The sequence below is a fragment of the Culex quinquefasciatus genome, chromosome 1 (genome assembly GCF_015732765.1).
Source record: "Culex quinquefasciatus strain JHB chromosome 1, VPISU_Cqui_1.0_pri_paternal, whole genome shotgun sequence".
Taxonomy (NCBI): domain Eukaryota; kingdom Metazoa; phylum Arthropoda; class Insecta; order Diptera; family Culicidae; genus Culex; species Culex quinquefasciatus.
The window spans coordinates 31,975,579-32,003,074 of NC_051861.1; the positions used below are offsets into that span (position 1 = coordinate 31,975,579).

Consider the following 27,496-nt stretch of genomic DNA (forward strand, 5'->3'; position numbering starts at 1 on the left):
TCACATCGTTGTCGCACGTCACGGGTGTGTCAAGATAAACAAATTCAGATGATGAAAGATTCCTCCACTGAACACCGGTCGATACTTGCCCTGCTTGTAGATTGGGGTGACGAGCCCGTCTAATCAGTCGGTCGGAAGCATCATCCTCAACGATTATCCTGTCCTCGACGACTCCTCGAGCTGTTGAAAGTGCTCCTTCCACCTGACCGTTACCGCTGTCGTATCTTGGTAGATTCTAACAGAGATTCTAATTTGTAACTCCTAGTCGTTAGGGTATCCTATGTCTAATTTTAGAGTAGATTGTGCTGGAAAAGGTACTACGCATGGCCATGTTCTTGGAGGTGACGAAGTCGATAAGTTTCGCTCGTCTGCTGGTGCGCGCTGGACCCTCCAATAACCGATATAGACTCCTCCTCCTGACCTGTTTGAGCGTTTGACAATCTTGACGTCGTGTTTTAGACACTCTTGTACTCACGGTTAAGAAGCTCGTAGAACGAGTTCTTGTCATCAGCTTCGGGATAAGACTTTCTTTTGCGCTCTATAATACGAAAAAAAAATCTAGCTCATTGAACTCTTGTTAGTGCTACGTGATAAAACGTACAATTTATTCGAATCAAACCAACCTAAACGCGCGGTGAGGGAGATCCACAAGTGCCGTCTGTTGCCCAGGGAACCTGAAATCACACGAACACACACCAAATACCTACCAATAAAATCTGTTGCACTCGAGTCCTTCTAATCCGACGAGGATGACGACGATGATGAGGACGACCGGCGGCGGCTTTTTTCTTCTTCTTGTCACGCTTCCGCTTGCGTGATCGCTCCTCGTCAGACGAAGAAGACGACGATCGCGACGAGTCCCGCTTGCGGCGAGACTTTTTCTTGCTGGAGGAGCTCGCTTCGGGCTGCTTTGTCGTTTTGCTGCCCTTCACGATGCTCTCTAGAATTTTGTGCGCTGCGACGACCCGCATGCTGTCGTGCTGCTGAAGCTGCTCGATTGTGTCCTTTTTGAGGCGTTCGAGCTCGGCCAGTTCCGCGGCCGCTTCCAGCTCCTTTTGCTTCTGCTTTTCGCGCTGCTTGCGCTGCTGCTCTTCGATCTCTTTCTCCATGTGGTTCTTGAGCAGGAGCAGCGTTTCCGCACGTTTGAGCATCTTTTCCTTCTGCAGTCGGGCCTTTTCCTCTTCGGTGAGCTCTCGCTTCACGGCCGGATCGGGACTTGCCTGCTTGGCTTGCTGATGCTGCTGTTCGGGCTTCCTCGACGGAGGAGACTTTGAGCGGGAGTCGCTGCTGCGACGTCGGTTCTTTTCGGTGCGGCGTCGCGGAGATACCGACCGGCTTCGGCTGCGTGATCCTGAACTTTTCGAGTACGAACGATTGCGACCGCTGCGATGTCGAGTTGGGGATTTGTTGCGTTCGTTGCTACGCGAACGTCGGTGCCGATCGTAACGATTGTTGTACCCTCCTCCGCCGTAGTAACCACCTCGGCCACGATTATTGTTGAAGTAACCACGACCTCCGCGGGGGTTCCAGCGTCCTCCAAACTGTCTTCGGTAGCCGCCACCGCCTCCACGATAGTATCCTTGCATCTGATCACGATCGCGATAGTCACGACGACGTTCCCTCGATCGACTGCGAGATCCGTCTCGACCACCTCCACCATCACTGGACGGACTTGAGCTCTGCCGTTGCTTGCGATACTTGGATTTGCCGTCCTTCTTAGCGCCGTTGTCTCCGTCGCGGTTGATCCCAACCTCCGCTCGAGCCACCGTCACGTTGCGCGTGTACTTGGCCCCACCTTCCGCGTCCGACTCTCCCTGCTCGTAGTCCAGAGCGTTCATGTCATTAGTCTTCTTACCTTCACCATCATCCTCCGAACCTCCATCATCCACCTGTCCACCTTGATTCACTTCAAAAAACGACTTCTTCCCAGAGTCCTTGGCGATTCCTTCGTGGCGCTTCTTGCGCTCCACCTCCCGCCGTTTAATTTCCTCCTCGCGCACGCGCTTTTCATCCTCAAGCTTCTCCAAATCGGTCATCTTGATTGTACGCTTTTGTGCCACCTTCCAGTGGATCGGCGTTAGGCTACGAGATCTTGATCTTGAGCGCGACGGAGTGCGGTATCTCTGAAACAAAAAGTCATCAAACCGTCAATTAAAACAGCCCCGCTTTTTTCACACTGCTTGAAACTTACGAAATTGCCACGCCCCTTGATTACGCGTCCACTCTTGGACACCGGAACGTACTTCTTGGACCACCCAAAGCCACGCTGCTCGCGGAATCGCTCTCGTTTGCGACCGCGATCGTCACCCTCGTCATCGCCGTCCTCGCGTTTTCGACCGTCACCGCGCATCAGAAATTTGTTTGAAACCTGAAGAAAAAATTGAAATTCGTCAACCTTTTACAAAGACCGTAAGGGGACCCTAGCACAAACCTCCGGTATCTCGCTGGGATCGATCTTGGTGACCGTCGTCATCGGGTGCTGTTCCCCGTCATCGTCCAACTCGCCCTCCTCGAGGTTGTCGTCACTATTGAAATTTAATTCAAAAATTATGTTATCTAATAAAATGTAACACATCACGCTTACTTCTTTTCCTTCTTGATCTTGATTTCCTTCTTTTTCTTTTTGTCCTTTTTGCGCTTTTTCGAGGACTCGTCGTCGTCGTCGTCGTCGTCGGAATCATCACTGGCGCTCGATTTGGACTTTTTCTTCTTCTTTTCTTTGCGCTCTGAAAAAATACAAGTTGTTTTTTTTAATTTGAATACTTTCCTAGTGTTGGATCATGTTTATCTGTTGCAATTTCTTCTGACGCGGTGTGTTGTTATAATTGTTTGGCCCTAAGCATTTTATAAAAAATAGCAAAAGTACAATAAACATTTTTAATATTTGTGTTATTCCTTTAATCATTCCATATATTGAGTAAGGACTCGAAACTCACTTGTTTGAAGAAAAGGGTGAAGATTGAAAACAATAAATAATAAAGGTATATGTAACTGTATAAAGAATCAATAGTAGAAGAGAGATAATAATTGTATGCCGTTTAAGAATATCAGTAAAACAAAATAAAAACAGAAGATAGATGGTAGATAAAAATGGAAAGAAGTTGACTTAACATACTGCGAATCAAAACAATACCGTCTACAATCACAAATTACTTTCCTTTCCCACATTGTCGCACCCCTTTCTTTCAGCCGTCTGGACTCAGACCCGAGGTGGTCAAAGGTTTACGAGCTAGGTCATCATGAAAACCAAGCCAACGTGGAGGTAAGAAAATAAAAACTTGCAAGCAGGGTTACCAGGTCTGAACAGAAAAAAATCTGGCAAAAAATCTAGAAAAAATCTGGCAAGCCACTTTTCTCAAAGTAAATTAGCAATTTTGTGTTCAAAAATAGTGTATTTTCACTTTTTATACATTATAGATTCACAAAATAAACAAAATGCATCAATAAAACAATTTGAGGAAGAAATAGAAAATTATTTTTTTTCAAATCGGAACTCCAAAAATCTGTCAATGCCAGATTTATCTGGCAACCTGGCACCCCTGCTTGCAAGAGAGCTGTACTGTTCTGATCAAGATAATTCGAATGATCTAACAGAACTACGGATGTAGTTAGTTGCGCTCCTTCCAGGATGTTCCTTACATGGATGTCAGTGCCATTGCATGCTCTTAGGCCAGAGGCGTCGCGTCCATCTGTTCAACCTGTTCATAGGACAGGTGATCATTTTGATTTTTAATATGAAGTAAGAATTAAATTATGTTTATTAAAATAATTGAACGAACACGCCAGCTCGTCTTGGAATCGTTAAACAGCATTCGTACCATCATAATGCTCTCAATGAAAATCTAACGCGCACTGAAAGTTCTCCCAAGCAACCGCCAACCTGTTCGGATTTCTCCATGCACGGGTTCCCATACAAGGCCTCCAAAAAATACACTGAAAACACTCCCATTTGTACACGCTGGACGGTATGAATGTGGTATAGTCGACATATATTTTTTTTTTCATAAAATTATTTTTATTAGGTCCTTTTCGGTACTGGGACCTGGTTAGGACCGAGTCGGCTTTTGTAATTACATTTGACTTAATAATTACAGAGGATCTTGTGTGTAAATGTTAGTGGGAGGGGAGCCGATTACCCGCGGCCTACTCGGGGTTAGTAGGGAAGGGATTGATGTTAAAGGCAAGGCGTGGGAAGGGAAGGGGGATTGTGTAGGGGTCTTGGTTGGCTCTGCTGGCCTTTGCGTTTTGTCCTCAGCCGCAACTCGGTGTCCAGCTGCTAGGGCGATCTTGCTTTGCATCCGGTGCAAACCAGAAACGACGGCTTTGTGTGAAGGCGAGTTATTCTAACTGAAGGAAAACTAACTGAAGGAAAACTAACTGGAAGAAAACTAAATAGATATTTTGGAATCTGAGAGGAACTGATAGATAGGATAGAGAACATAAAGGTCTAGTTGAGATAGCGCGTCTCGCATCGGGATTTCTGGTGGTCTTCCTCGGGCCCTGAGGGTATCTTTCAACTTAATTCTGTGAGCCTGGTGATCTGGACACGCCCATACGAGATGGTCGATGTCCTGATAACCCTGCCCACAGTCGCATAAGTTTTTATCACTCATGTTGATACGGTACAGATGAGCCTTGGACGAGTAATGGTTCGACATAAGGCGGGACATCGTTCTGATGAATCCACGCGTCAAGTCCATTCCCTTGAACCAGGCTTTTCTTTGCACCTTAGGTCATATGGAATACATCCAACGTCCCTTGGTGTCGTCGTCCCATTGTTTTTGCCAATCCAGAAGCGCACGCTGCCTCGGAAAACCGTAGCATTCTTGTAGGCTAATTGGCCTTTCAAAAATGTCTCCACTCTCAGCACCCTTCTTGGCGAGCAAGTCCGCTTTCTCATTACCCGGAATCGAGCAATGAGCGCGGACCCACACCACCGTGATGCTGAAGGACTGAGCCGCCAGGTTGTTTAAAGTCTTGCGTATTTCCGTGAGGAAAAACGCAGACTCCCTGGTCGGCTTCAGAGACCGGATAGCCTCAACAGAGCTAAAGCTATCGGTGAAGATGAAGTAGTGGTCAGGTGGCATGGTCTCGATGATTCGCAGTGCGCAGTAAACCGCGGCTAACTCTGCGACATAAACCGAACTCGGGTCCTTCAGCTTAAAGAACAGCTGATAAGATTCATGATAAACACCGAAGCCCGTACAGCCGTCAAGCTTGGAGCCATCTGTGAAGAATCTGTTGTTTGGAGGAACATGGTTGTACTTTGATGCGAAGATCGACGGTACAACTCCCCGCAGAAGATGGTTTGGGATACCGCGAGTATCGGCTTTCATGGACGTGTCGAAGCCAATCAGGGTGCTGCTGGTTAACGGAGGCGTGCGCTGTACCGTTGTGCTCGGGCTCCGCTCCCACGATGACATAAAGTCATAATATAGAAGCATGCGCCGAGACTCAACGTGAAGGTTTAGCAACGTTTCAAAGTTGTCAATATAGTCGACATAAAAGCGCGCGAGCCGAGACGCGAGCATGGAGAGAGCAAAGTTCAAAGAGAAAGAGAAAACTCCATATTTTGCTCTCTCCATGCTCGCGTCTCGGCTCGCGCGCTTTTATGTCGACTGTCCAAAAGCATTCATGCCAACCGGACCCTAAGATGACAGTTTTCGTGAGTTGCGCGTATTCACCGACAGATGGCAAGTGGGCCTCATCGGAGTCCGCCCATCAAATCGAGCCAAACATAGGGCACAATTCGCAATTCGCAATTTTCAGTGTAAGAACGGGCCTTGACCGATCTTATGCACTAGGTTCCCGACGAACACGCACTGCCCTTACACCTACATCTCACCCTTGCTCTGAGTCAGTACGAGCAGCACGCTAGAACACGCTTTGAGTGTTCGTGCCAGGCATGCACACCTTCTTTTCCGGTTACGCATTTTAACTCGGCCGGGGGTGGTACATTACGTAGGGTTTGATGTAAGTATAAGCGCCTAACCATTCATAGTGTGCCTATCAACATTCATTAAAGCAAAAACTGTTTTATTTTTAGTTTGAATTCAAAAACTAGTTGTTATTTTACTGTGTTTTTCTTTCTCCTGAAATCTTTCCTAGTGTTGAGTCGTGTTTTTATGTTGCTATTTCTTTTGTCGCGGTGTTTTGTTACAACTTTTGGTCCTAAGCATTTTATAAAAGTTTTTCAAAAGTACAATAGTAATATTTGTGTTAATTCTTTGATCACTCCAAAAATTGAGTAAGGGCTCGAACCTCATTTGTTTGAAGAAAAGGGTGAAGATTGAAAACAATGGACAGTGATAGAAATATACTATTTGAAGAATCAATAGTAAAAGAAAGATAGTAATTTATGAAGTAGATAAAGAAATTAACAATAATTAATAAATAGAGGTAACAAACAAGCTTAGATTGTATTGAGGGCAATTTATAGGGCAAATGAAAAATTATTCAAATAGATAAATAAAGAAAAGGCAGATGATAACAAAATTGACATCGCTGCCAAATTAAGGGAAAGCAGAAAGTATGTTACAGCAGCATCAATTGGTAAAATAGAGTGAAAAAGCGTTGAGAAATAAGAGAATCAAATGAGTAAAATCGAAATCAAATGGAGGATAGTAAACAGAAGCCGCGTTAGAAAATCAGTGAAACAAAATAAACAGAAGATAGGTGGTAGCTGAGAATGAAGAGAAGAGAAACCCCGTTGTGCGATGTTTCGGGTACATCCACAGCAGTTGACTCAACATACTGCGAATCAAAACAATACCGTCTACAATCACAAATTACTTCCCTTTCCCACATTGTCGCGCCCCTTTCTTTTAGCCGTCTCGACTTTGACTTTGGTCAAAGGTTTACGATCCGTTTCCACAGGCCACCAGCTAGGTCATCATGAAAACCAAGCCAACGTGGAGGTAAGAAAATAGGACACTTGCAAGGAACCAGAGCTATACTGTCTTGATCAAGTATGATCTAACAGGACTACGGACGTAGTCAGTGACGCTCCTTCCAGGATGTTCCTCGCCTGAGCGTCAACTGAAGAGGTATCATCAGCATCATTCGCACTTGGCCTGCAAATCGAGCCAAACATAGGGCACAAAACCAAAATCCGCTATAGAGTTATTTACGTGCGCATGTATTGCGTGTACGTACACGAAAAAAAGTGAGGTTAAATTTTGTCCGGCCAGCAAAATCAAATGGTAATCAAATGGTGCGTACGCGAAATGTCATAAAGCTCTATTCGAGAAAATCGCTTGCAAAAAGTGCACAACTTGTTTCAATTCCTTAATTTAATTCCAATTTACTTATGATACGATAAAACACATCATTATCCTCAACTCTGCTTGAATGCTTCTTAATTTATGTTGATTTTCGCAATAAAACTCATTATTTAAAAAAAAACTCGTTATTACTTTCCAACTGTTGTTCATAATGGGCTAGATGCAATTTCGAAGAGAATTGAAAGGGCACTAAAGCGCTGTCATCCGATTGTTGTTTTGAATGATGTTTATGGGACCTTTTGTTCAGTTAGAAATAATGAGGAATTCAGCGAACATTATGTTAATTGGTGAAGTTTTGTGATCGAATGGTGAGAATAGGGCATGTGAAATATAAAAATTCTTCGAAGGTGTACTGAACAGGATCCGCGGGACCGTGTTAAATATTGTGGTTCGACGAAGTTTTTTTCTGCAGAAATCCTTGGTGAAATGTTAACCAAACGTTGTTTTGAAGTGAATTAGTGTTAAGAATGTATGAAAACATCACTTCATAACATAGAAATTTCCTCAACTACGAAAAACTAACGAAAAAGAAAAGGGCACAATAGAACTTTTTTTCTGGTTCGGAGTGAACATTGTTTTTGATTTTTTCAATAGGAAATTGTTTGTTATCAATCTGATTCTTGGAAGGCATGTAGAGAGTGTACTAATGAATGAAATAGTGGAATAATCCCGAATGTTTACGTTTTGGTTTTGTGCCCTAATGAAATGTTTGGCTCGAAATACGCAACTTAAAATTAGCATAGGAAACTTTTTTTCGTGACGGCTTTTGCGGTACGCTCTCTTCAACTGTTCTAGACAAATATTTGAACGTGGCGTATTTCTTTAAAAGAAAATGATTCCAGAATGCTAATTTTGTCGATTTAAACCAAAACAGGGCAAAAACTATATTTATTTAAACTATTCGCCATTTTCAAAAGTTTGACTAGATAATATCGAAGGCCACCATCTTAGGCCCACTGGGCCCACAAAACGGGGTACGCTCAGTTTGTATGGGAGCTGTCAACATGCTGCCGGGCTGTTTCATGCACACCCTGAACTACCACAACTTAGAAGATCTGATAACCCTATCAAAAGTTATTGGCACTTAAATGGTATTTATACACTTTTCAGAGGTCGGATCTCAGATATTTCGATTAAAATGATGTCCGGGTCCATCGTAATTCATGTGTTGGTAAATCTTTGACTAGACAACAACATCGAGTGAAGGAATGAAAGAGAAGAACGAAAAACGATTTTTTTTCGCGAACCGAATAAATGTTTGGTAGCAGAATGAGAGGGAGGGAAAGGGGTTGGGGGCGAGAGCAGCCTCAGAAAGCTGTGCAATCCGTCACCCACGAAGACCAACATTTGTTCCTGAAAGGCATTTCACCGACTCATCTCGGGTAGGACGAGAGACGGGGAGTGAGGGCAACTCCGAAAAGTTTGGAGTCCTCACGCCCTTCCTCTTGTTTGACAACCACGGCTTGACCTACGAGAGGCAACTGGTCGGCGAGATGGCAGTAGGCGACGCTTTAATGGTGCAGACGGGTGGGACGAGGGACGGGGAGTGAGGCAACTCCGAAGAGTTGGGAAGTCCTCACCACGCAAGATCCAAACGGTCCGGCCATCGAGAGGCAACTGGCTGACGGTGAAGACGAGAAGGCGATGCGCGCTTCTTTTGCAGTTCTGGTCCCTATCTTTCCTACTGCTGCTGCTGCTCTGGTCTCTCTCCTGCTGCTGCTGCTGCTCTGGGCTGAGCTTTCCTGCTGCTGCTGCCGGTCCGACGTCTGAGACGTGAATGATAGAATGGGCTCTGGCGCGCGTTCTTATATATGTTGTCGGCTCTCTACATCCCCTCCTTTTTCGGTCGCGGTGCTTGGGTGATTTTCCCCTCAAAATGGGTACTTGACATTCCCGTCCGTGAGTGGGAAGCGCTCATTTTGCTTGCAAAATCTCTGCATTTTGAAAACATGTTAAAGCATTGAGTTGTTTCAATAGTTAAACTATCTTTCCAACATTGAAAATTTAATAGCAAATTGCTGAATAATTTTCGAATCGAATGCAGCAGAAATCGTGCCGATTCGATTTGAGGGAAGGAAATTATAAGCGTTTGACGGATGACGCAGTAATCCAGGGCCTTCGGCCCGGGTTTTTTGCAATGGCACCCCAGTACCTTCGAGTAAGACGTATTCTACGTCAAAAATAATTTCATGAAAAAAAAGACCTTTGTCTATGAGAATCGGTACCAACCTCTGACCTGGCGCACCAGCTCGCCACAGTTGGCGACGACCGCGTCCTGCAGGGGTCGCGAGTTCCGGTCCACTGGCAGTTGCTCAATCTGTCGCACTAAATCGTGCCCGGACACAACGGTGCCAAAGACAACGTGCACACTGTGAATGAACGAGGTTTGGGGGTAAAAATCACTGTTTATAGGATAGATCAAGGGGGGCAACTTACTTATCGAGATGGGGGGCAGGTTGCGTTGTACTATAATGGAAAAAGAAAGAACAAAGAACAATATGACTGCATTGTACATGCCGTGGCTGGGCTGGTGGTTCAAATTTGGGTTGGTTGGTGAAGTTGAGTTGGTATTTTTGTTTTTAGAATTGATGTTCTGTTACTAAGCTTCTGGTACTTCTCCGGGATTTTATGGTTTGCTTCGCTTTTTTTTCCTACATACCGATAGACATTGCGCCGTGGCCCAATGTCTATCCGGATTCACAGGCACAAATCGGGACCACTTTCCGAGTTCCAATACTTGCAGTTTTGCACGTGTGCTTTACGGCACGCAATGACACACATACACACAGAAAAGAAGTGGGGCACAAAGAAACGACAATTGCGACAGATAAAATCTTCAAACAGGCCGGATAATTATGTGCTTCTCTGTCTTTGTTTCGACTGCGGTTTTGAGTCTGCTGAAAGGTAATGGGTTAGCTTTGGGCAAGAGTTCATCGGCACGGCAGCGTTCCGCGGTGGCCAATGTGTGTGCATTCGTACTCTCCAATCTTGAGCCACTTGTTTTTGCATCGCTTCTACTCACATGAAAAATTGCGAACCGTTTGTATTCTTGCCACGATTGGCCATAGAAAGCAAAAACGGCTTGTCGTGTTTCAACGTGAATTCCTCATCTGGAAAATCGTAGTTATTATGATTATTTGGTGAACCCATCAACCATATAAGGTAAATTTACCGTCGAACGTTCCGCCGTAGATCGACTCTCCTCCGGTTCCATTGCTATTGGAAAAATCTCCCGATTGTATCATAAAATCCTTCACTACTCGGTGAAATACAATTCCCTGTGAATTAAACCATAACAAAAAAAAAAAAAAACTCAGAACCCATCCAAACCGATCTCCAACACCCCGTCCCCTCACCTTATAGTGCAGTGGCTTTCCCGTCTTCTGGCCGATGCCCTTCTCGCCGGTGCACAGCGCCCGGAAGTTCTCGCACGTCTTCGGGGCCAGCTCCGGCTGCAGCTCGAACACAATCCGGCCAGCCGGCAGCCCCCCGATGGAGACATCGAAGAAGCACCGCACCTGGGCCACATTCACGTTGACGATCATCTGCGAATGGTCCGCGGAACGGGAATCGATCAATATTTTGCACCGTTTATTGAAAATGGCGTCGCAAGAGGGAAAAAAATTGCACAAAGATGCTTACCGTTCCGGTGGGTTAGTTACACGTCGTTGATTTCTAAATTCCACGGAATCATTTGCCACCAAACGCGGGACAGTCGCAGGCTGCTCGCTGGCTGAGACCTGAACCGAATTTCAGGGAAAATTTGAGCCGGAAAGCCACGCAAAGATAAACACTGCACACGCACTCTTTTCTACTTCGGCCGAAAATCGTCCAAAATGAAACTGACAGATGGATGACGTTTCACATGCTTCGAAAACAAATTCGCGATCATGGGTTTTTTATGCGAAGCTTTGTTGTCTTGGCCGGCATTAGCATTAGCATTTCTTCACACTCTTTGGTTTCCTGCATAATCAAATTAGAGACCCTAAATAGGGAGACTGGTCTAAGTTTGCTAAATCGAACTGGCAACGTATGTTTTGAGCTTGGCAACACTGATAAGTTTTGCTGGGCGTAAAGGCAAATGCTCGTTTGGATACGTCAAACTCGTGTCTGTTTGGGTACGTCAAATTCACTTCGACCAGTCTCCCTATTTAGGATCTCTAAATCAAATACCAAAGGTAAACTGTGGAAATCATATTGCGCGTATTCCCGAAAAAGAACGCTCCCTAAGTACCTATGATTTGGCGGGAATGTTTTTGAATAAGCGAAGATCGAGGCGAAGCTTTAAACCAACAAATTTATGTATATTGTTTTAATCAAAGAGTCATGTGATTTTCAGATCAAAGAGTGGCCTGAAAATCCCATTTTCCGAAACCAGCATACATATCATGTTCCTAAGGTCCTTGAATCACTTTCTATCGTGATTATTAGATATTAGATTAGATTCTGATTTATTTCAAATTCGGGATCAAACAGGATTAGCACAAGTTTGCAATCTTGTTCAAATTTAAAAAAACCAATTGTTTTTCAAAACCATAATCATATATTTTTTTCAACTCGTCACATCAAATAGCGCCTTGTACTTTGACTATACGTGAGGCATGGCGCTATTTGAAATTTTAACTTCGAATTTCACAAAAAAACTCAAGGTTTGCACTGCATGAATGAAGCTTCTTCAAACAACCGACATCGGATCAATTACTGAACCACCTCCTCACTTCAGCTCACGCTGGTACTCTTCAATCACGTACTTGATTTTCCGAATCGCCAGCTCGACCTCCTCGTCCGTAATGTTCGTGTACACCACGATGCGCGAAAAGGACCAATCACGTGCACTAACCTTCACGGAAATGCCGTTTCCTGCTCGGTCCACCAGTCCGTCGTCCAGCTCTTGCTGCTTGACCTGGGCCAACCGTGCGGAAAATTGATCCGACTTTAGCCGGTCCGACACGATGTTAACCATCAGGATGTTGGTGTGGAGGTTCTCCAGATCAACCTTGAAGATGGGGCATTCCAGGGCGGCGATGGCTTCGGCGACGGCGCGGGTACGGCGGTGGTCGTCCTTCAGCTTGGGGACGATCTCGTCCAGGGCGCAGATGCCGGCTGCGGCTAGGAATCCCACCTGGCGCATTCCACCGCCGAGGGCCTTGCGCAAGCGGTGGGCTCTGTTAGGAATATGGCGGAAATTGAATATAAAGGTTTGATGAGTGGATAGAAGTTACATACTGTTTGATGAAGTCCTTAGTTCCAAGCAGGATCGATCCAACGGGACACGCCAGACCCTTGCTGAGGCAGAAGCAAACCGAGTCTACGTCGCGAACCACGCGAGACACGGGAACGCCCAGGTATTCAGCCGCGTTGAAGACGCGCGCTCCATCCATGTGAACCTTGGCCGAGTTCCGCTTGCAGATCTGGGCCAAATCTTCGAGCCACTGCAAAGGCAGAACCTTGCCGCCGCACATGTTGTGGGTGTTTTCAACAAGCACAAGGTTGGTGATGGGTTCGTGAACGTCGAACCCGCGGAACATATTGGGGAGCTCCTTCAGACAGAACGTACCGTCGGGTTTGTTCTTGATGGTATGCAGCAGGACTCCGGCCAGCTGGGCGGCTCCTCCCTGCTCGTACAAGAAAACGTGCGCAGCATCACCGACGATAGCTTCCGACCCCCGGCGACAACAATGGACCATAACTGAAGAAAGCATGACAATGTCAATTTTAGTACGCCTTATTGCAGCTGATAAGGTAATTGCGTTCGCCACTTACCAGCCAGCAGATTGCCCATTGTCCCGGTGGGTACAAACAGGGCCGCCTCCTTGCCAAACAGCTCGGCCGAGCGTCTCTCCAACTCTTTAACTGTTGGATCTTCCCCGTACACATCATCTCCGACGGTGGCCTCGTAAATCGCCTTGCGCATGCTGGGCGTCGGGACGCTGACGGTGTCCGAGCGGAAGTCCACCACGCGATGGGACGACGACGAATCGTCGCCGGAGGCAGCACCGTTGGAGTACATTGCTTTACCAGGGAAGAATTGCTGAAGACGTCTGAGCTTAACCGGCGGCTGCTATCAACTGAGCGAATTGCTCTCGATTTCTCTGCCCCCATGGAGTTGTTTGGCACTGAAATTCGCACACGCACGTGCTTGCGACCGAGATTTGTGTACAATACATATTGAATAGCCTTAGTAGGTACAACTAAATAAATACAGCAGCTTCGATGTGTGCTACTTGATAAGATCAGGTATTATATAACTCAGTGTAGAACGAAGTCACTGTCCAGGAGGCACGCGCGATTATGCTGACGAGGAAGCAAAACACAAAATAAAAAGGAGAGTGGTTAAACTAGTTGGTTGGTTTATTTTTAAAAACCAGAAAAATGCATAATAATGCAGTAAGTAGCGTGATCGTGCGTTAAAGCGTTATTCGGAAGCGATGGCAGTTGTTTATGGCAATAATCTCGAAATTGGAGGAGACAGGCAGAGCGATTTTACGGGTCTTGGAGTCATATATCACCCATAAAAGGTTTATTAATATTCACACTTAAATTTTTACACCCTAATCTGATATGAAAAAGGAATCAGTTAAAAAATACTTTTGAAGCTCTTCCACATAAATCGAAATCAGAGATTACCGAGAATACAAAAGGGTTTTTTTTTTTTTAATATTTAACTTATTTTTATTAGGTCCTTTTAGGTACTGTGACCAGGTTGGGACCAAGGATCAGTAAAAGCAATATATAATAAAAAACCAAAACAACTTTTTAAATTCCATACTTGGAGATCATGTAACTGACCAGGGTTACTTTGTACAAGCGGGTCTTGCAGGTCTTGAACCTGCCAATGTACTCGGAGAAAATCCCTCACAGCTCAGTCGAACTGTAGAGTAGGTACCTCCCCGGCTTCCTTCTCCGTGGCTCCACCGTCTCGGGGGCCGGCGGTTTTGGTTTCGACGCCTGCTGCCGCCGCTGGATGAAATCCGCACGCTTGGGGCAGCTGCGGTCCGTAGCTTCGTGGGCTCCAGAGCAGTTGGCACACCGCTTTGGCTGAGCTTCCTGGACTTCGCACTCGTCCGTCTTGTGGGGACCCTCACAGTTGTTGCACCTCCCCTTGAGGTGACAGTTCCTGGTTCCTTGACCCAGGTGCAAGCAGTTCCTGCACTGGGTCACGTTCGGTCGCTTGTTCCGGTAGGCCTCCCAGCTGGCACTAGTGAATGTGAAATCTTCTCAAGCGCTTGATTTCACTCAACTGCTTCAGGTTGGTGTACCCCTTGGGGAATCCAGGTTTTGCGATTCCTTGAGGTTCTTCTTGACGAATTCAGGTGAAGCCGGTGGAAGTCCTCTGACGACGACGCGTCGTTTCTCGCCTTGAGTCAGGGGTATTAAAAACACCCAAAAAGCAATAACTGAAAATTTGGTTTATTGGACTTTAAAAAAAAAATACTCCAGAAAAGATGTTTTTTCGGTCGTCTAGGTACTTTCAACTTTGATATTGGGGGTAATTCCAAAGAAACCTAGGTATCTGGAGCATTTGGTTTGGACACTTTTCTTAGGTCAAAATCAAATATGTAAGTTAGAGTGTCTCAAGGCCAATTAATAAATAATTTGTGGACATGATCGCATAAATGTCCCAAATGCAAAAACAGCAACCAGAGAAAAAGCCATTTGATGTTTGTCCCACACAACAGGCAGATTTTTTTATCTTCAATTTGTTCTACGAAAATCGTAAAACTATCAGAAAAATCTGTAATATTTAAACTAAATCATTTAATAAAAATCTATATAAATATAGATTTTTTTGATTTTTGGGATCAAAAAATCTGTAAAATACAGATTTATTTGTATATCTTTCATGGCTGGATGTTGGAGGCTGTTGCAAAAAGATATAAAGGTTTTGAAAAAAAAAAAAAACAATTTTCAACAGTAATTTGCAAAAGCTATTAGTAAAAAGTCGAACCAATCCTGGATGTTTATGGCACATTTTGAGTGGCTTCAAATGACCTTTCGAATGCAGTTAAGAGAGTTGGATTTGATGAAGTTTGCTAGCATTTTTGAGATTTTTTAAAAAAAATTTTGACCTCAATGTTCAAAGCCGACGTGCTCCAACATCGTTAAAACTGCTGTACTGATTCGCCCCAGTTAACAGTACCAAACATACATATATTTCCCATGGAGAAAGAAATAATTCAAAAAGAGTGATTTACGGGAGAAATGCTTTCATACGAATTAAAAGTCAAGTTCTAAAATTGGTTTAAATTCAAACAGTAAAATAGAGACACAAAGTAGGACCAATCCATCCAATGGTCAATCAGTATGTTTTATTTTGTTTTCGAAGTTAAAATAGAGTTCTATGTGCTTTGATTTGCAAAATTTATAAATGTATTTCACCGAGAAACCTTTCCAATTTAATCCTGCTCCTGTGCTGTCAAATAGATTACACTCTTAATCCACGCGTAATACTCACTGACCCGCGAGTAGATGGCCGGTCCTCCCTTATCGCACTGAAAGCCAAAGCTATAAACACCCACCAGATAGGTAACCGGTTTCATATCTTCACCCACGTACAGTGTCGAGTACAGTCCGCTGCCCGGATCGCCGCACGAACTCCGCACATCCTGGGGTCCACACTCCTTCAGAGGTTGATGGTGGACACACATTTCCGCCGGAATCAGCTCCGGATTGTAAAGGCGCCGACAGTCACCGTAGTACATCGGGCTGGCCGAAGTGGCCGCGATGGTCCGTTCGGCCTGGTCGAATCCGGTGCTGTCCAGAGTGGTTGGCATTTTGGACTTGGTGTACCACAGGCAAGCTGGAACGCTGTACGGCTGGATGAGGACCGGGGAGGTGAGCTTCACGACGGCCACGTTGTTGCGGTTGGTTTTCGGGTTGAACTTGGGGTGGGGGTAGACCGAGTGGATGCGATTCGACTGGGACACGCCGTCGATGTCGTTGGACATGCCGAGCCAAACAACGGCGTTCTTCAGGTTGGCACTGTCGGAAAGGAACAGAATTTTAGTTGATTACTGATTTAGTGCATGTTTAAGGACTTACTTCGAAATGCACTGCGCCGACGTCAGCAGATATCTGGCCGTTATCAGTGTTGCACTGCAGTTCAGCGACTCGTGCAGATCAATGATAGCAACCTGTGCGTTCAGCTGGTACTCCTCAGGTGTCCTGCGGAACTCATCGTACATTCGCTCGCACTGCTCAATCTCGGCCACAATCCCGCTAAATGTGTCCTGCTTCTCCGGACCCACCAACATATCCTCCGTGGCACAGCAGGTTAACGGTTCATGACCCTCAAAACCACAAGTGCTGAGTTTGTCACTGTGCTGAAGCTTCTTGAAGTTCTTCAACACCTGAGGACACTTTTCAATCGGCATGCAGACGCCCTCTTCTACGGATTCACCCTTCGTACACTTCTCCCCCAACCCGGTGTTAGTCAGGTCATACTCGATGTCCGTGTTCTTGGTGACCTCTCGGATCCAAGGTAGATACTGGACCATCGATACGATCTCACCATTCAAATCGCACGCAACGCTTGCCAACATCGGATGCATTTTGTACTTGCCAAGTTCGCGAATTTGGAGCAAGCTGTTTGGTGATTTCTGAAATAAGGACAACGTGCGAACATCTGTTTTCATTAAGCTTCGTAACACGAGATACCCTTTGACACCACTGGCGCTGAACTGATTTAAGACAGTCATTCTTGGAATCGCCCGTGCAGATGGTCGAGTTCTGCTTCATCTTGTTTGTGGACAGGTCTTGAAAATATACACAAATAATTGCCAGTCATGCTGAAGAAATTCCAAATTCTTACCGTAGTACACTTCCTGAACCTTGGAGTACATTTCTACAGAGTCCGATGCCCACAGGCAGCTTGCGGCCAAGTTCCGATTAAAACTGCAATCAAAAACCAATCAAATCAGAACTCCACCTTAAATCCACAACCACTCACCTCACGGAACCGTTCAGCTTCAGCACGGCAAGATCCATCACCGAAGGTTCAGCGCTTCCGGACCGTTGAAAGTCCGGATGGATAAACACGGCAGAGGCCCCAATGGATTGCGCGGTTTTGGCGGCCACGAGTCGGATACTGGAAGGTACAGTTCCGGCCGGTGGTAAACAACTGGCCCTGACCAGGGCAAACTGCTCGCTGATGAAAGTTCCCAGGCAGGTCGTGTTCGGGGTGCTGACGACGGTCACGTGGGCAAAGTCGCTGCACGTTTCGCGGAAGTAGGTGAAGGGACAAGCTGGGGAATAATTTTGTAAGAAGGAATATGTTTTAATAATTGGAAACAAAAAAAACAGTGAGATTTCATTTTTTTTTTTAAATGGAAAAGTTAAACATTGAATGGCAACCAGCAAACAGAAACTTGCTATTTTCAAATTTCATGTAAAATTATACCAAATGTTCATTAATGATTGTTTTTCAAACCGCCTTCAGTCAGAAGTATTCAAAAACCAATAAAAGTTTGGTTTATTGGACCTGTTCAACAAAGCTCCAACTGTCTACTTTTCATATTTTTGAAGCGAGAAGTATCACAACAAGTATAAACCATCATTGCAATAAGGAATGTGCGAGTCTAAGGAGTTTTCCTAATCATGCCAACTTTTCTTAAGACACCAAATCGAAAGTTATGAGCACTAGACTGGCTCATCGTTATATCGTCGCCATCGTGCTAACTTGTCGTACGTGCATTTTGGGCCAAGTTGAGTTAAGAACGCCATTTTGTGCAGCTCACAATGCCTCACCTTTTGACCTTCACCGATCCCCAAAATTCGATTTCAATCCTGAGATATTCAACAAAAACCGAAAAAACTCCGTGCATTTTTGTCACTTTACATATGAAAGTAGTTTCAATCTTGTCGTGCTATCTTGTCACTCCATGAAAATTGATTTAAGTGCGACAAAAGGCCAAAGGGATTTCAGGCCAGGAAAGTCATGATGCGTTTGTCGCACGTACAAGCTAGACTACCGTAAACATTTGTAATTATAACTCGGGACTCCAGCAACCAACTTCAACCAAACTTTGGGACAATGCACAGAATGGTGAGCCAAACAAAATACATTGCGTGCTCTCGTTTTTAAATATTCAAGGTCAAACATTAAAACGCGTTTTTCTCGGAACGTCAAAATGGCGGGTGCGACAAGATAGCACGACTACGTCGATATGGAAAATTTAAAATATGATCAAATCAAACCAGAATAGCCTTTTTGGCCTCAAACAACCCCCTAAAATTTGTCAGCGTTTGGTTGCGTCCACACTTAAAATTAGTATGGAAAAACCTTTTTTTACATTTGGATTTTTTTCCATTTTTATTTCCCACTATGTTTTTCAAACCCACAAAATAGCGTCAAAATTGAGAAAATTCTTTAAAACTTTTCCGAAGAAAGTATTGTGCTATCTTGCTCCAGTAAAAAGATACAGCGTCCTCAAAACTGGTCCAAAACGTGTTGTACTTTCTTTGGGATAGTTTTAGAGAATTTTCCCAATTTTGACGCTATTGTGTTGGTTTGAAAATTTAGTGGAAAATAAAAATAGCATAGCATAGCATAGCATTGGTGTCTACCCGTAGCTGCTACTTCGTTATTGACCAGAACCCCCAAACATTGCTCCGTGGACCACAGATGAAAAGTAGGAACCAATCATCACCCCTTCGCAATTTTCAAAGGCCCCGGTCGTGCTGATCAATATCGACGCCGGCCACGACCAGTGGTAAGACACGGGGAAGTGGATGGGAATGTTAGTCCGATACTTGAGGCCGCCAAATCAGCTGCGTCTCCGACAGAGTATCACATGAGTTTTGAGGAATGAGGTCAGGATTCACTGTGGTAGGTGATACGACCATAAGCAATTTGTTTACCTGTTGACATTTTTTAAAATCTTAGGCAGCCGGCTGCGGAAAGATAGCTATCTAGAGATTTAAATATACTTTAATCTGGGGTGAATCGAGACTTCAGTCTGAATATCGACAGCAATTTTTAGAGCACTTAAAGCTTTTAAATTTGGAAATGGATGTACACATTTTGTTGGTTTGAATCTGTTCTAACCGAAACCAACCAGAAAAATCAAAATGTTGTGCTCCAACATGGTTAAAACTGCTGTCCCAATTCGCCCCATGTGTCCCGATTGACCCCAGTTTACGGTAGTATTAATTCGACCGCGATTCTTCAGAAATCCTTCGTCGGCGTGCCTTCCGATCAACGGTGATGTAGGAAGGGCTTCACTCATTGAAATGATTTTATATCATAAGCCTTAAAACATATTCGTCGGCGTGCCTTCCGATCATCGACGATGTAGAAAGGACTTAATCCAGCAATACGACTTGCTTGTCTTTAAAAACAAGAATTCGGATCGTTTCTATCGAAAACTATATAAAGAGAACAAAAATACTCATCGGCCAACGAATGCGCGAACTAAAAAAATGAAAAAAAGGAGAAAAAGAAGACCAATCACCCCATGCACACATATAGTGTCACAAAAGTGACGAAAATAACACAAAAAACAAGACTGCGCGTCCTCATAGGCACTGCACTAATGATGCCACTATTTAATTATACTCCTTAGTTAGAGTCAAAAGAAAATCTTTCGATTAAGACTTTTGCATTACTGATAGGATCAAAATCACTTAAACTGAAATTAATTGATGGTTTTGAATATTCATTGAATTAATATACTGCCGTTCTACGCATAATTGCCCCATGTCATTTTTTTAAAAGAAGCTTTTTCCATACTAATTTCCGTACAAAATTGAAATGCAATGCGTAAAGTGTGGACGCAATCAATCGCTCCCAAATTTTATGGAGTTGTTTAGGGACCTAAAAGCAATCGAAAAAACATGTTCTGAAAAATCGACCATCTCGAGCAATCCTAATGAATACTTCTTGGTAAGATACAAGTTTTCAAATATTCTGGTTTGGACAATCGACTCCATTGAATGGAGCACCGGATTCGCCAAATTTGTAAGGAGAATTGTTATAACCAACCAATGGTGCAAAATGGCTGGTTTGGCGTTTAAAGTTCAAAACAGTTTTTTGTTTTAAATCTCTAAAAATTAACATTTTACATTTGTCGGGAAGATTTTTTTTACATTTTATGTGATTTGTAATGTCTGTTGTAAAATTTAAAATACTCACTATCCAGTCCCTTCTGCTCGTACGAAAGAAAAGAATTTCTGTAGTCCAGCAGCATCCCGGGCAGATTCTCGGCCGAGCCTGGTGATAATGGTACGGGTCAATAAAATCCAAAATTGCAAACACAAACAACCAATCACCGAGTTAATTGACCGAATGAGTCAAAACTTACCGGGAACTACCACCGAGCTGGCAATAATGGTGGCGACAAACAACGTCACCCGGTAGTTAGCCAACAGCATGGCTGATCGGAGATTTAATGGACACTTAAAACAGCACCGTTCACGGCAAAGTCTCGATCTTGACTGATCGGGCTGATCGTGCTCTGCGGGAGGAGCAGGTTAATTCTGCTTCTGAGAAAGATGTTCTGTGTGAATCCCCGTGAGAATGGAAGAAGAGCCAGCAGTAAGAGTTTTTTTTGTGTATTTTGGAGCATGTTGAAAATAGGAGAAAAACCATGATGCTCCAAAAAAAATTTTGATTCATTTATATGCACCTTGCTGAGCAAGCAACATCGATTTCGGCCGTGTTCTGTGGAGTATCACTGTAGCTTAACCGAGAGCGAATATATCAGTCAAATAATTTGGTAATGCCTATTTGCTATTTAAATCAGTTCAGTTGTTGACTTCACTGGAGGTCAAGATTACTGGAGATATGTTTATCTTTTTGATTTTTTAATTGTTACCGTCATCTGTGACGAAGCGGGACACGCGGGACGAATTGGGACACCTGTGGAAGCCTTGTTACTGTCCAATAGATTGATTTCGGATAAATAAATATAACAAAACATATTCTTAACGCCGATATCTAAATTTCAAGCTTCTAAGTGCTCTAAAGCCTGATGTTCCTATTCGCCCCATGATGATATGGACCAAAGCATTTTTTTCAAAAAGTAATTCAACTTATCTGTTAGTTTAAATTAGCGGGACCCAAATTTGCATATCTAGATTTTTGAATTTTCTTTCAAAATTTTGGTACCGTTTAAATTGCTCTTCAGGAATTTGTCACTTTAATTCAACGGTTAAAGGATTTTAAAGTCTTATTTTTTAACTTTTCATACAAACTGCACAGCAAAGTTTTATAAAAAGATGCTATTAGAAGACATTTTTGAAATTAATTTTATACAGCAGTTGTTCGGTAACTGGGCGTTGTTTAACTGGGCCGTAGCCCAGTTAAAAAAGCAGACAAACGTCAAAAAACCAAAACAAACCGAAATCACCGGGGGGTTGATGGATGCTAAAATCATGTTCAACAAATAAAAAAAACTTTTTTTTAAACTTTTATGTAATTTTAAGCCACAATTAGAGAAATATGAAAAGTAATCATTGTAGTTTCATTCCCTTGTGGACCACCATTCAGTGAGGTACTCCTCGATATTGAAATGTGCTTAAAAAGTGCAAAAATGCCTCACGGCAAGAAAAAGAGGCGGTCCTCACCAGCAGGATCGGCAGATTTGAAGAAGCTAAAGAATGCCGAAGCGCTACCTGCAAAGCCAGGCAGTTTGAGCAAGGACGCTCAAAATTCGTCTGGAAACCAGCTACCCTCCGTGTGGACGTGAGCGAGAAGGAAGAATTTGAACGACGGGAAAAGTTGCCACCCATTTTTGTGAAAACATCGTCATCGGATTCGGTGCGAATGTGGCTGACCGGGTTTATCAAATCTGGCGCTTTACGGACTTCCATTCGCTTGTGTGCTGATGGACTCAAAATTCTGCTACCTACCAGGAAAGATTACAACTACGTTCGGGATTTCCTGAACAACACAAAGATTGAATACTACAGCCATGACGATCCAGGTAAACGCCCCATGAAACAGGTCCTCCGTGGCCTGTACGACATGGATGTGAGTGTGCTGAAAGAAGAGCTCAAAACTGTGAAGTTGAACGTAATCGAAGTCTTCAAGATGACGAGACACAACAAGGACATCAAGAATCGTTATCAACTGTACCTGGTTTAGCTCGAGAAAGGATCGACAACACCGTCTGAGCTGAAAGCAGTTCGGGCAATTTTCAACATCATCGTGACATGGGATGATGCTATGAGACGCGGGTTCGATTCCCGCCTTATCCACTGAGCTTCTATCGGATGGTGAAGTAAAACGTCGGTCCCGGTTTCTCCTGTCTCGTCAGAGGCGCTGGAGCAGAAATCCCACGTTAGAGGAAGGCCATGCCCCGGGGGGCGTAGTGCCAATAATTTCGTTTTCGTTTCGTTTTTCGTGACATGGGAACGTTATCGTCCAGTGCACCGTGACGTGACGCAATGTTAGAACTGCTTGCAGTTTGGACATGGTGGAAGGAACTGTTTCATCAAGAGCCGTTATGCAACCTGCGGAGGTGAGCACAAAACTCAAGCTTGCGAAACAATCAACGAAAACATCGAAGCCAAATGCTTCAATTGCGGTGGCGACCATTCGACCAAGAATCGAAGCTGCCCAAAACGAGCTGAGTTTGTAAAAATTCAGCAGCAAGCGACGACGAGGCACCAACCAAATCGTCGTAACACACCACCAGCATTCACGGACGTGGATTTTCCTGCTTTGGCGTCGCCAGGAGCGGGATCTGCTCGAGTGGTTCCAAATCTGCATCCATTGCCGTTGAATCAGCGGCAAAAAGTTGCAGAGAATACAACACCTCCAGGCTTCAGTCAGCAACCGAGGGAAAACCAACCAACATCAACGGGTGAAGGCAGTAGTGACCTGTTTTCACCACAAGAACTTTTGAACATTTTCATCGAGATGACAACAACACTGCGTGGTTGCAAAACTCGTCAGGAACAAGTAAGAACTCTTGGATCTTAAAATACAGTTCGTAGTTTACTCGTTCTAATGATTTTGAATAATTCAAAGAATTTTATTTTAGTCTTAAGTTAGGATTAGTTGTTAAAGTGTTTTTTTTTCTTTTTTTTTACCCAAATATATTCGATTAAATGCAAAAATGTAAAACAATTTGAAATAAATGAATGAATGTTATATGTTATGTTCTCAGCCCAGTTACCGAACAACTACTGTATTCATATTGTTTACACCTGAACAACCACGTTGAACAGCACCATAATCGAGGTCAGCAAAACTCCAGTCCCAACGGAAGCAGCACCGCCATCATCATCACCGGGAGGCGCTGGTGTAACAGTCAGCTCGTACTCGTTCTCCTTCAACCAGCTTTCGATAGCTGGGCCATATTTCTCTACCCAGGCCAAATTCTGACCAGCTTGTACGATCGCACGATCCGCAGCGTCCTTCACAGAATCCGAAAACACATTTCCATACTTGTCAACGATGTCCTTTAGCAACTCGAACGATTCCTTGCTGTTGATTCTGGCTCCAAACTCGCTGAAGATACTCGCCAGCGAGTGGTACAGGTACGATACGTCTCCGAAGTACTCCAGCATGAAGCGCAGACTCTCGCGAAGGCCTTCATAACTACCGCTCAGGACGGCCGTCAGGATTTGGTTACGCTCGGAGCCGGTAAGCTTGAAGCCGGGCAGGTTGGTCACCGTCAACGCCAGGTAGGTCTTGATGGTGGTCAGGTTACGAGTACAACCCATTCCGGCGATGAAGCGACTGATTGTTCCCGTGTCGTCAGCCTTAATTGGGAGGTAGCGATCAAAGAGCAACTCCAGAAGGTCCTCCTGGAAGGTTGTTTCGTAACGATTGATCGCACAGAACACCGACGATTGAACCTCTTCAGGAACGGTGTACGACTCGTCGGTTAGCATTTGCTGGGCGAGTTTGCGGGCATCCTGCAGACACAGTTCCACGCCAAAGTAGCACGCCAGGTAGACGCTGTTTCCGCGATAAAGTCTTGTAACGTGATCTTCTTCTGACCCGGTCAGGCGAATAAAGGCGTAAACGCTTTCGGTGAGGGTTCGTACGAAGTGTTCAAAGCGAGAATAATCACTACTGGCGGAGAGCATTCGGTTCAAGTGGATCAACGAATTGTACGCGGTACTCCACGGAATATAGGTGATCTCATTCTCAAGATATTGTAATAGATTGAGTGCAGTAATATAGCTAATTTCTCCGGCCTTCGCAAGGTTACATACGTCGTCGATAAGCTGAGCTCGATTTGGTTTGTTTATGGCGCCAATGTTGGTTTTCAGCTTGTTTGTCAAAGCGGCCCAATTTTGTTCGTCGTAGTTGACTCGGTAGTATCCGGTTTGAAGCTTGTTCACCAAGATCCAATCGACAGAGCTAGGTAAATCTTTGGTTATTTGAGGGATTGCTGGCGTGAGCCAGTCGGTAGCTGAGGTATCTTTAAATTCTATGATAGGATCGGCGGAGGTAATGTGGTTCAGTGGGATGAAGAACTTGGAATCTGTAGGAGCTGACACACCCTGAACTGGCGTCCAGAAGCGCTTTTGAGAGAAAGTAACGGTATTACCGCTCCGCGTAACGGTCACCACTGGGTATCCAGCGTTGTCTGCCCAACTATTTAAAATCTCCTCAATTGTAGACGGGAGTGCAACCTGGTTGTACCTTTCAAAACATTCGTAAAGGTATTCTGGCTTGGTGGTTTGGTAGCTACGACTTGCAATGTAATCGTGCAGCGCCGATCGCATAGTGCTCATCCCTATGACGTTCTGGATCATCTTGATCACCGAAGCACTCTTAGCATACACTACGTAGTCGAACAACCCATTCAACACGTCAGGTTCTGTGGCGTAATAGCTCATAGGGCGATTATCGGCTTTGTCGTCCTGGGACAACGCCGCGTGAACATTAGTCACTATAAACTGTTCCCACAGCAACCACTCGTACTCGATCTGGTCCGTAACATAGTACTCGAAATATCGGGCGAAACCTTCACTTAGCCAAAGGTATGTCCACCATTCCGGAGTCACTTCGTTTCCAAACCACGAGTGGACGAACTCATGCGTTATCAGGTCGGCAATGTTCTGTTTGGTTCTGGCAGTCGTGGACTGCGGATCGTAAATCAGATATACGGCACGGAACGTGATTAGTCCCCAGTTTTCCATAGCGCCCATGTTGAAGTCCGGGATGGCAACCAAATCAACTTTCGGGAGTTGAAATGGGTGACCGATGTAGGTTTCCAGGTATTCTAGAGACTTTGTGGCAAAGTCGAGCGCGTATGTAGTATGTTCCACTTGGTTTTCCTGGAAATTGAACTTTTCAAATGATTGAACTCGCTTATACTTAACTACTAAACTCACCGGAGCGAAAACCCGAATGCGATCCCGGCTATCCGAGAGAGTTACAAAGTCAGACACTATGAAAGCCACTAGGTAGGAGGACATCAGCGGCGATCTTTCGAATCTCGTGACATAATGTTCACCGTTTTCTTCGATCAACCTTTATGTAATATAACTGTTAAAAGCATCACAAATATCTGATTATATTGAACTTACTTCTCCGCGACAGGCATGTTGGATAGGGCGTGGTACTGTGCTCGGTGTCGGATTTGGATGTCGAAAGGAGCTTTATACGACGGTTCATCGTAACACGGGAATACCATCCGGGCGTATGTTGACTCAAAGTGGGTCGTTGCAATGTACCTTAGAGTTGGAGATCTTTAATATTTTTCTTATGATCTTCAACTTGCTACTAACCTCGTGACATTTCCAACCATGTAGCTACTCCGGTACAACCCCTTAAGATCCGTTCCAATACTGTTGGAAAACTCCAAGTACACATTGTAGATAGCATTCTGCTCCAGTCTTTCGGCAAACCCAAAGTATATCTGCTCATACTTTTCCATTGGGATAATGTTACTAACTGGAAGATCCTCACCATTGGGCTTCGTGACCCGTGCGTTCTTGATCACTAGTCCAACACTGTTTAGGTAGAAACTGTTGGAAGCAGCCTCCAGATACCTCATTTGGATGTTCACGTGACCAGAGTAGGTATAAAAGTTAGGATCACTCATGTCTAGGAACAGCTCGTAGCTCAGCGGTTCGGAAACGGGCCGTAACTTGTAGGCTTCGTCAAAGTAGGACCATGGTACAATCAGCTTTGGAGTACGATCCGGAAGTGGAGATAAGGCTTGGGTTTGGTATGCCCAAAATAGACATCCCAGCAAGAGTTCCAATAGCAGCACCATCGTTCACCGATTCCAAAAAGCTCCTGACTGAGGGTGAAGCACTTACTGATTCGGCACTCGGCCATCAGAGATTAGTTACTGTTATGATGGCATACGAAAGTATTGCAATTAGCGAGGATCACAGAAACGGAGGTATCGAATTGAGCGTGAGATTGTTGCTGCCTGATAATGGGATTCAACAGTACAATTCCATATTCCAATCAGTTGTGATAGCGCTGAGCTATAGTAAACGATGATAATGGCAATTGATCTGATATAATCCCTAGGTGAAGTGATATCGCTTTATTCGCGTATTGTTCATAGACTGATAGCGCAGGTCATAGACAAAAAGTAAAGAAGTACTGTTAACTGGAGGGAATCGGGACTATGATCATTGATCAGGGATGGTAGTTTTGTGAGCACTTTACAGTTTAATATTAGGAAAGTTGTTGTTTATTTTATTAACGTGACTTTAATTAAAATGGGCATATTAGAAAAGAGTTGAACACATTTTCTAGATCTGAATCAGTTAACCGAAGTCCATCAAAATAAAATGAGAAAGTTTTATCATAAAACAAAGTGGATTTGATAATTTCACGAAAATATATGGCGACGATCATAGCTAATAGAGTCTGCGATAGAGCGTCCAATTTTCCGGGGTTACAAATTCCGCGGGAAACGGCAAATTTTAAATTTCCTAAAAGTTGCTCTGATCTTGGTTCTGATTAATATTTTTCACAGACACAACGACTTTGATAGTTAGAATAAGTTAAAATTAAGATCAATAAATAGCTTGACTGCATGCAAAAATCATGTAACTGCAAGAAAATGTTTATTTTTTATTGGTTTTTGCCTATAGATGTGCAAAAATGTGAAATTCAACAGAAACTGATGACAATTTCACCAGTTCCTGATGTAAAACTACACACTTTTTTTGACGCAAAATCTTGCACCATTCCCGTATGCAATCAATCAAATAAAAAAAGTCCCCGCCAGAGGCGCTGTCAATATTGTTTACTCGTGGTTTTTGAAAAGGTCGTATGCAGAGCC

General features: G+C 44.2%; 4 protein-coding genes across 4 annotated transcripts in view; all 4 read right to left on the reverse strand.

The window, feature by feature from the left end:
• Positions 1-563: 563 nt before the first annotated feature.
• Positions 564-11,132, reverse strand: LOC6044855 (peptidyl-prolyl cis-trans isomerase G). Its single transcript, XM_038258672.1, is given in 11 exon segments — positions 564-786; positions 789-2,123; positions 2,192-2,368; positions 2,432-2,525; positions 2,585-2,726; positions 9,513-9,652; positions 9,720-9,749; positions 10,306-10,393; positions 10,456-10,561; positions 10,640-10,828; positions 10,926-11,132. Coding segments are annotated over 10 exon segments (2,352 nt in total). The 5' UTR covers positions 10,926-11,132; the 3' UTR covers positions 564-735.
• A 674-nt stretch (positions 11,133-11,806) lies between these two features.
• Positions 11,807-13,374, reverse strand: LOC6044856 (probable low-specificity L-threonine aldolase 2). The gene is made up of 3 exons (XM_001862266.2): positions 13,047-13,374; positions 12,510-12,972; positions 11,807-12,448 (listed from the first exon to the last, which is right to left on the reverse strand). The coding sequence occupies exons 1-3, from the start codon at positions 13,291-13,293 to the stop codon at positions 11,998-12,000; spliced, it is 1,161 nt and encodes a 386-aa protein (XP_001862301.1). The 5' UTR covers positions 13,294-13,374; the 3' UTR covers positions 11,807-11,997.
• A 2,191-nt stretch (positions 13,375-15,565) lies between these two features.
• The window catches only part of LOC6044857, a 67,920-nt gene continuing 55,989 nt past the window's right edge, over positions 15,566-27,496 (reverse strand). Inside the window, exons 15-25 of the mRNA XM_038262095.1 lie at positions 25,977-26,409; positions 25,776-25,922; positions 25,581-25,719; positions 23,436-25,523; positions 20,585-20,753; positions 20,416-20,493; positions 17,233-17,527; positions 17,095-17,177; positions 16,941-17,038; positions 16,326-16,882; positions 15,566-16,265 (exon numbers count right to left, since the gene is read on the reverse strand). Coding sequence (XP_038118023.1) covers positions 15,680-16,265; positions 16,326-16,882; positions 16,941-17,038; positions 17,095-17,177; positions 17,233-17,527; positions 20,416-20,493; positions 20,585-20,753; positions 23,436-25,523; positions 25,581-25,719; positions 25,776-25,922; positions 25,977-26,409 — 4,673 coding nt within the window. The 3' untranslated portion in view covers positions 15,566-15,679. The remainder of the gene's footprint in view (positions 16,266-16,325; positions 16,883-16,940; positions 17,039-17,094; positions 17,178-17,232; positions 17,528-20,415; positions 20,494-20,584; positions 20,754-23,435; positions 25,524-25,580; positions 25,720-25,775; positions 25,923-25,976; positions 26,410-27,496) is intronic.
• Positions 23,396-26,575, reverse strand: LOC6044858 (aminopeptidase N). Its single transcript, XM_038248695.1, has 4 exons — positions 25,977-26,575; positions 25,776-25,922; positions 25,581-25,719; positions 23,396-25,523 (listed from the first exon to the last, which is right to left on the reverse strand). The coding sequence occupies exons 1-4, from the start codon at positions 26,465-26,467 to the stop codon at positions 23,430-23,432; spliced, it is 2,871 nt and encodes a 956-aa protein (XP_038104623.1). The 5' UTR covers positions 26,468-26,575; the 3' UTR covers positions 23,396-23,429.